This window comes from Myotis brandtii, unplaced genomic scaffold (assembly GCF_000412655.1).
Source record: "Myotis brandtii unplaced genomic scaffold, ASM41265v1 scaffold583, whole genome shotgun sequence".
In the NCBI taxonomy this organism is placed as follows: Eukaryota; Metazoa; Chordata; class Mammalia; order Chiroptera; family Vespertilionidae; genus Myotis; species Myotis brandtii.
The window spans coordinates 659,951-669,396 of NW_005370191.1; the positions used below are offsets into that span (position 1 = coordinate 659,951).

Genomic DNA, 9,446 nt, shown 5'->3' on the forward strand with positions numbered 1-9,446 from the left:
CTGAGCCTGCAACCTGGGCATGTGCCCTTGACCGGAGTCGAACCTGGGACCCTTCAGTCCATTGGCCTCAGTGGATAGAGCCAAACCGGCTAGGGCCAGAATAATTTTCTTAAGGTACAAATGCAGTTACCTTTCAGTAGGTGTCAGGAATACTGTTTTTGTATTAACTCGTGTATGTGTCCTCAGTTACTACAAAGCTCTATTCTTTGTTATAACAATTTAGCTTACTCTACTGACATAAGATATCCTACTGACATAACTGTCTTCTGGTGTTCCCCAGAAAGTATAACAATCTCTAGGAGCTTTCCTGAACAATTCTGAGATATGAGCATTCAAGTTGCAATGTAAGTGAATAAGTCATGGTTGACTTAACTACAGATAGAATTCCAGAATACTACTTGGTCATTTGATTGGTTCCAAGAAATATGATGCTCATCCTATTGGCAATATACTTGGCAAACCACTTTCACCTTCGAAAATGGTTATTTGCCTTGCTGTTGTTGCTGTGGTTGTGTTGCTTCACTAGGTTTAGTCTCAGAGGGTGACACTCAGCCATATCCACTTGTGGACTCTGCCCAGATGGTGGAAAGAATAGGGGTCCAGCCCTGTCCCCAATTCACTGGATCATCTTGGACTAGTTGTCATGTTCTTCCCCTAACCTGCCGCTCCTTCTCCACCAATGGCTCAGTGAATGGCATCTGTTGTAGGCTGAATCATGGCCCCAAAAGATATCTGGTCCTAATCCCTGGAACCTGTAAATGTTACTTTTCTTGGAGAAAGCATCTTTACAGATGTGATTAAGGATCTTTAGATGGAGAGATTCTCCTGGGTTATCTGAGTGGACCCTAACTGCAATTACAAATGTCCTTATAAGGGAGTGAAAGCGGGAGATTTGAGTCAGATACACAGAGAAGGCAATGTGAAGAGGGAGCAGAGATTAGAAGAGTCTGGCCTTGAAGATTGTAATGATGCTGCCACAAACCAAGGAGTGACAGCAGCCACCTCTATACTTGTCCTCCTTTCAGTCCAGCCCTCATGCTGCCATCAGAGGGGTTTTTCTAAAACAGAGATCTGACCACATGGATCTGTAGTGAAAATCTTTCAATGGCATCCTTTTTAAAAGAAAGAATAGTTTATTGATTTTTAGAGAGGAAGGGAGAGTAAAGTAAGAATAGTTTATTGATTTTTAGAGAGGAAGGGAGAGCACAATATGAGAGCACAACATTGATCAGCTGCCTCCTGCACACCCCCTACCAGGGATTGAGCCTGCAACCAGGCATGTGCCCTTGACCTGGAATATACCCAGCAACCTCCTGGTGCACAGGACGACGTCCAACCAACTGAGCCACACTGACCAGGGCTCAATGGCATCTTAATGCCTGGACGATGAAATCCTGACTCCTGAGAGGCCCTCCAACATCGCCTCCCTGAATTCTCCTGACACTCCCCTCCCCTGCACACTCACACCCACTCACCTCCATTTCCCTCACCCACAGTCTCACTCACTAACCCCTCACACATAATCTCACTGCTCCACACATTCACTTGAGTCATGTTAAACTGAATTTCCTACATAACTAGACTATTTTATACATCTGTGGTCTTCATATGCATTGTCACATCTGTAATACAAAGAAAGAAATCTTATCTCAACCATATGCTAACACACGCGTGGCAAAAATCATTATTCAGTTAGAAAATAGTTCTGTAAGCCCGGCCAGTGTGGCTCAGTCATTGAGCGTCTACCTAGAGGTCATGGTTCAACTCCCATTCAGGACACGTGATGGGCTTGTGAACTCAATCCCCAGTAGGGGGCATGCAGGAGGCAGCCGATCAATGATTCTCATTATTGGTTTCTCTCTCTCTCTCCCTCTCCTTTCCTCTCTGAAATCCATAAAAAATATATCATAAAAAAATAGTTCTGTGAAATCATAAATCAAAACTAGGATGCCAAGGCCAGCAATCTTATTTTATCCTTCCCTTGAAAGGACTCATGGTTGAAACCACCTCCCTAAAATTCCACGTTTAAACATATGTATATCCCAAATAATGTTTTTCAATACCATTAAAAATGTCCATCAATAAAAATATATGTCAACATAAGTGGTTCTTTAAACTATCTAATATAAAATGCCAATATAAATGGTTATGTGAATTATGCAAATCCCCATGATAAAAGTGAAAAAAGCAAGTTATAGAAAAATTGTAATTTGCCACTGTGTCCATTAATAAAACACAGTTTTTTGTAAGCACACAGACTGCCTCTGACAGAATATGGAAGGTAAGGGTGGGGGCTTTTGGAGAAGGGGAACAGAGGGGGAGGGAAGACAGGGAGACTTCTTCATTGAATGTCGTCTTGTAACTTGTGCATGTGTGGCCTATTAAAATAGAAAACAGCTCTAGCCAGTTTGTTCAGTGGTTGGAGCGTCCATCCTCAAACTGAAGGGCCGCGGTTTCCATTCTGGTCAAGAGCACATACTTTGGTTGCAGGTTGGATCCCTGCCCTGGTCGGTCGGGCATCGGGAACATGCAGGAGGCAACCAATCAATGTCTTTCTCACGTTGATGTTTCTCTCTCTCTTACCTGCTCTTCCACCCTCTCTATAACAAACAAACAAACAAACAAACAAACAAATAAATAAATAAATAATAGGGTGAGGATTAACAACAAAAAAGTCGAAAACAGCCTTAGGCAGTATGGCTCAGTTGGTTGAGCATCATCCCGTGCACCAAAAGGCCACTGGTTCAATTCCCGGTGAGGGCATATGCCCAGGTCATGGGTTCCATTCCCTGTTGGGTATGTGCTGGAGGCAATCGATTGATGTTTCTCTCTTTTTTAAAAAATTTTTATTGATTTCAGAGAGGAAAAGAGAGGGAGGGAGAGACAGATAGAAACACCAATGATGAGAGAGAATCATTGATCAGCTGTCTCCTGCACACCCCACACTGGGGATCGAGCCTGCAACCTGGGCGTGTGCCCTGACCGGGAATGGAACCCCTCTCTAAAAATCAATAAAAACATCTAAAAAAAAAAACCAATAAAAAAACCCACATTTTTCTCAATTCAAAGATTTGTAAGGGTTGTACTCTGACCATTAACAGCAATGAAAGCTGTTGGGTTAATTTTTCTATTGAGCTCTGGGATAATCATTAAAGATCAGATAAAAATAATTTATTTTTCTTTCTGAGTTTGTATTTACAGTAAGCTGAGCATGGAGAATGAATTGGACAGGTCAGCAATGCCAAGAGATAAAGTGATCCTGCCAAACATATACAAAGAAAGCTGGGGTGGATGGAGGACACAGATGGCCCTCAGAAATGTGCACGGCCAGCCCCAGCGGGAATGAGGCCAACTCAGCCTGGGGACTACTGGTTCCATGGGGAGAGCCCATGCTACAAGCCTTACCAAGTCTTGCACTTGGTGAGAGATGGCCAGTAGGGTGGCCGTTGACATCTTGACAGAGGTCAGGGAGGGAACCCAAGGACCTGCCCTTAGTACACCTGCCCCACCCCAACAAGGGCACAAACACTGTGCAGACACTCTAATACCACGTTAGGGAAAACGTAGAGGAAGTGGATTGTAATCTTGAATAAATTAAATATTTATTAGAGACTGAACTAACCTGAAAACCTTTAAATCGCAAGAGATGGAGACACAGTGGATTCTCATTATATTCTATAAAGTCACCACGAACACTGGAATAGTAAATACCAAAGCATTGCTCCTGGGGAAATACAGGGTTAGGTTAAGACAGAGAATAGATGGAATGATTCAACTCCTTGGGTGACTGGAACCTTCGGGCAGGTGAGGAACATTTCTGATAGAGCCACAGGGAGAAGAAAGTGTCAGTGGCCAGGTAAGATTTCACATCTGCAGGGGAAAGAAGCTGACCTCACTCGGGATGTGGAAGAGTCCCAATGAAGGCTAGTTAGGTGATAATTGACATCTCCTCCCGGTCTCTGCTCTCAGACACTGAGTTGATGATGCTTTTCAAATACTTTATGAATTCCATCCGGATCTCTTCAGGGTCATCCTCAAGATTCGAGTGCACCAGCTTCAGCTTGTTCAAGGGTGGTGCTTGAAAAGGAAAAATAAGGTAATTAGGCATGAACTTTTGCTGAGGGCCATTTTGTTCTAAATGATCTGAGTCTTACAGAAGCCAACTTGTTTAACTTTCTAAAGTCCAAAAATGAAGTGTTTTGCTTGACCTAATTTAACACAAGAAGGCTTCACCACACTGCCACCTGACAATAGGACGACAACTCTACAAGCCACTGCTAAGCCTCTTTGTTCTGATACCAGAAAGGAAGACATTGCTGAATACTGTCAGTCATCTTCTATGATCACACTGTCACTTCTGTAATGGTAGGAGTCACATGCAAATTGGAGTTTTTCTTGAGAAAAGGGCAGTCAGGAAAAAGTGACAGGTGAGTGGCTAAAGCCAGGTGTTTCCCCTCTTGTTATCTACCTGCTTTTATTTATTTAAAAAAAAATGTTTTTATTGATTTCAGAGAGGAAGGGAGAGGGAGAAAGAGAGATTGGAAAACGTCAATGATGAGAGAGAATCATTGATTGGCTGCTGGAAAACATCAACGATGAGAGAGAATCATTGATTGGCTGCCTCCTGCACGTCCCACACTGGGGATCGAGTCCACAACCCGGGCATGTGCCCTGACTGGGAATCGAACCGTGACCTCCTGGTTCATAGGCTGATGCTCAACCACTGAGCTATGCCAGCTGGGCTCTACCTGCTTTTTAAAGTGTCTATATCCTGGCCTGGTTGGTATGGCAGATCTTCCAATCTGGTAATTCTGATTTACATGGTGAGAAAAACAAATGCCTAGGACAGCGGTTGCCAACCCTTTGGACCTCACGGACCACCGGTTGGCAACTGCTGGCCTAGGACACTCTAGGTGCTCACTAACAGCACACAGCTGCTGCTTTCAAAGACACAGAGCAATATACAAATGCCCAGAACACTGAAGACAAAAGCAGAAAGGAGAATTGCAGTCTTCTTACATAAAGACAGGTTTCCTTTATCACTTCCAGAACCTGGTTTGTGGTGTGCAATTAACAGACACTGAGTATCCTGTAAGAACTGCTGCTGAACAAAACAGGAATACCACATCTCGATTTCCTTCAGGTGGCTTGGGATGTCAGCATTGAAGATGATCACCACTCCGTGAGAGTCCTTCATCAGGGCTGGCCAGCAAGACTCGAACCTGCAAGGCAGCAAAGGATTACAGTGAATGTTAGGTAGTTCTGGTTTCCAAGAATGGATTTTAAAAATAATATCTTACTATTGGTAATTGATGGATGACTTCCTTACTACTGATAATTGATAGATGACTTCTCATTGTATTAAAACCTAATCACTAAAGTTTTAAGAGCAATGCATGTCACCAAACAATTTTCCCAAGCCCCTAATACAGGCTAGGAAGTGTGCTAGGCCAAGGGGCCTGGCTGGCAGATGATTTTTGAATCATTTCATGAAGCAAACCCTCTTAAAGGAGACGTACTTTGGATCGCCGCCACAATCCCATAGCTCAAATTCGCACGCGGTGCCTTTGTTGTTGCTGGTAACGTGTGGGTTCTCAAACTCCAGGATCCTATAAGCAGAAACAGCAGCAGCATCTCTACTTTGGAAATATTATACTTTTGGAATGCCACCAGCACCCCAAGTAGAGGGTGGGTGATGGACAGGGTCTCTCTGGGACACAGATTCTTCAGGGCTCACCTCACTCCTTGAGTTGGGTTGTATTCAGTGATGTCAGAAGATTCTGTCAGGAAGTTGGCCAAAACGGTTTTTCCACTCTGTGAAAATGAAGATAATAAAAATAATCTTTTCTGAAGATCGAAAAGTCAACTGTAAATGAGCCTCCAATAGCTGGCTCGGAAGCAGGTGAAATGGAGCGTAGGCCACAGCCACTCTGGGATCGCCAGGGCAGAGGGCTCTCGCTGACTTGCTATGCGTGGTGGGCACAGTGCTCTGGGACCCAGGGAGCAGGGGATTCCAGTACTGTCTCTGTCACTGGGTGACTTTACCCACATGCATTTCCCCAGCTGGTTCTCAGTGAGCTTTTCTAAGAACAGAAACAAAATCTTTAATGTGAACTTTTCCTCACTTGCTCCTCCCCACATCTTCAAGAAAAACCACAGTCTGTCAGAGCTCATTATGGAGCCACAAAGGCCAAGAAAGGGGAAGGGAGTTCCTCAAGGTCACTGAGAAGTTCCAAGTCAGAGCTACACCACACTCTCATGTAGGACTGTTTCTAGTTCTAGATACATTCTTATCTAAAAAGAAAAAAAAAAGTACTAACAGCCCTCCTCGTCCCTCCTCCCATCCCATACCTTCATAACAATGATGATGTTTTTCAGATCTTTTCTATACATTTACATCATTCATTTAACAAACACTGTATATTCCCAAATATAAAATAATTTTTTTCTCCACCCAAACTATTCCTTAGAAGAAGGGGAATCTCTTACATTTCAGTCCTTATAAAAATTTCTCAAATTATGCTCTGCACTTCAGTTACTTTATTTTGAACACCAACTGCTTGACTAGAATGGTCTCAATCAATGTCAGTTTGGGAGGCTTGTAGACGTCATTGAATAAAATCAGGGAAAAAAAATAAATGAAAAGGAGGAGAGGGGCTTAACATTGCTTTAGTAATTTTCCCTGAGGATATGGCTTCACAAATTATCAGTTAACAATAACACAGTAATTGGATATCATGAATATTTATCTACAGCAGTGGTTCCCAACCTTTTTTTGGCCATGCCCCACCTAAGCATCTCTAAAATCCTAATGCCCCCGCTGTGACATATAACTCTTATTATTCAAAAAGTGAACACCTGTTCACATGGAGGAAGCCTAAAAGGCCATTAACTTGGTCTAAACAAGCTTCCAAAGAACATGGCATCCATGAAAGAGAAAAATAAAAGAAAGGACAGTTGAAGTACTGAGGAAGAAATCACTAAGAAACTGTTAAAAAAATAATAATATGAAGGGATATGAAAAAATAGCAAATAAAGTTTCAAAACAATAGAGAACTGAAATGCATAAATATGTCACAATATATATTTATATACTGTATATGAGGCCCCTAGAACCATAAGAAATGCAAAAAATTCACTGTTAATAACTCATTCTCAAATTGCCCCCCTTAAAAATCAAAATGCCCCCTCTGTGGGGTGTGTGCCCCACGTTGGGAACCACTGATCTACAGGATGAATGAATAAAGCTAATGGCCTGATGTTATAGGAACAGTTCTTCGAGCTGGAATACATTTCCAGGAACACAGGTTCATAGAGATTCAAAAAGTGCTATGTCCTAAACTGCTTAGGTGGTGTGCTTTGTTAGGTGATCCAAAAAGTGGCTCTAGTCATAAAGACGACTTGGGTGTCAAAGATGCAGGAAGGGGCTTGAAGAAAACTGCCATGATATGCAAGAATGGAATAAAACGGTATTTCTAAATTAACATATAGCTTAATGTACCTTTAAATGTGTATATAGCTACACTGATACATTAAACATCATAAAAGTATATTTGTATATTTCATCTATGCCCTTAAAGTTTATATATAAAGTTTATAGTTGGCTAAACCAATTTCTTACGGGGGTGGGTTCTTATGGGAAAATGAAGAAATTGCCTGTTAGGCCCATAAGGTGTTTTTAAGTGTCTACCTTGTGTCAGGAGCTGTTGATAAATTAGAAAAAGATGAGCCCTGGCCAGTGTGGCTCAGTTGGTTGAAGCGTCGTTCTGAACACCAGAAGGTGGTAGGTTTGATTCCTGGTTAGGGCACAAACCGAGATTGTGGTTTGATCCCTGGTCAGGGTGCATTCGGGAGGCAATCAATTGATGTTTCTCTCTCATATCGATGTTTCTCTCTCTCTCTTTTTCTCTCTCTCTCTCTCTAGAAAAAGTTGAGGTAGTGATAAGTACTAGGATAAAAATAAAGCAGGGTGATATGATAGAGACTTTGAATTGGGTGGTCGCGGAAAGCCTACATGAAGTTTAAATTGAGGTCTGAATGACAATGAGTCAATGAGACTTCCTAGCAGGGAAAATAGCCAGTTCAGAGGCACCAGGGCAGGTACAGCATGTTAAAGGGATAGGAAGTTAGTAAGTTTGAAGAGTAGCGAGGGAAAGAGAAATGTATATGCAGACATATATTCCGTTGTGGAAGCTGGGTGATGGGTACTAAGAGTTCATAGTTCTTCCTCCCTTGTATATATTTGAGAATTTCCATTAAAAATATATCTGTGCTTGTTTTGCTTTTCGTAATTCTCTGCATATTGTTATTGTCTATTTCACTTAATAATTTATGTCCTGGAGAGTTCTCCATGTCAGTACACACAGACTTGCCTTGTTTTGTTTAACTGCTGCAGATTTCCAGAGTAAGGATGTACCTTAGTTTATTTAGACATTCTCTTACTGATGGCACCTAGGATGTTTCCAGCTTTTCAGTATTGAACATGACTCATGGGGAACATGGACAAGTAGTCAGCTACTGTAGATTCTGAGAAATGTAAATGCAGCTCTAAAAGGCACATTTTAAATTTTAATAATTTTATCACCAAAAAAGCTGTTATCAATTTATAGCTCCATCAACATAATCCTAGAGTACTCATTTCCCTGCAAGCATCTGAATCCTGGGTGTTATCAATCTTCTAAACTTTTCTCATCCAATCTGATGGGTAAATGAATGTCATCTTTTTGTTTTAAATTGTGTTCTTGTGACTGTGAAGTTGGGCATCTTCTCACACTTATTAGTCAGTTGTATTTCTTGTGTGCAGAGCTTTTGCTCAGTTTTCTATTGAGTTCTCTTTTCTTTACTGATATTTAAACTTTCCTTGTGAACTATCTATCCTTGCTTTGGATTTATTTTGCAAATACTTTCCCTAACCTTTAACTTCTCTGTCATTTCTTTTAAGGCTTCTTCATTTTTGTGTTGTACATAAGACATTCCCTTATCTGAAGATTTAAAACGTATCTATTCATCTACTACAGTGTTTTCCAAGTGTCCTACCTGGGCCAACAGCATCAATAAAATGCAAATTCCCATTCATTTACTACTTCCACAGTGTTTTTTTTTTTTTACACGTTTAGCTTTAGTCCATCTGAATTTTATTTTTGTGTATGGTGTGAAGTACACACATAGATTTAATCTCCACCACCACCACCATACGTATATTAATAGCTAATTGTTCCAAGACCAGGTAATAGTCCAATCCTCCTCCTAGTTTCCTTGTCCCACAGTCATATTCATTAGGGACAACCTGGAATGCAAAGTGAGATCTAGGTTCTGGTTCTATAACGCCTCTCATTAGCTTGGGCCTTCAGGCCTCAATGAAACAGGGTCAGTGTCTGGAGACGCAGAGTTCCTGGTGAGGCCAGCGACGCACACCAGGGTGGGCGCGGTGGGACCCGGTCCCACTT

The 9,446-nt window shown here is 41.8% G+C and overlaps 1 protein-coding gene across 1 annotated transcript in view; it reads right to left on the reverse strand.

Moving 5' to 3' along the window:
* Positions 1 to 3,161: 3,161 nt before the first annotated feature.
* Positions 3,162 to 9,446, reverse strand: part of IFT22 (intraflagellar transport 22) — a 6,503-nt gene continuing 218 nt past the window's right edge. The window contains exons 2-5 of the mRNA XM_005879134.2: positions 5,738 to 5,814; positions 5,520 to 5,609; positions 5,020 to 5,222; positions 3,162 to 4,077 (exon numbers count right to left, since the gene is read on the reverse strand). Of these exons, the coding sequence (XP_005879196.1) occupies positions 3,929 to 4,077; positions 5,020 to 5,222; positions 5,520 to 5,609; positions 5,738 to 5,814 (519 nt within the window). The 3' untranslated portion in view covers positions 3,162 to 3,928. The remainder of the gene's footprint in view (positions 4,078 to 5,019; positions 5,223 to 5,519; positions 5,610 to 5,737; positions 5,815 to 9,446) is intronic.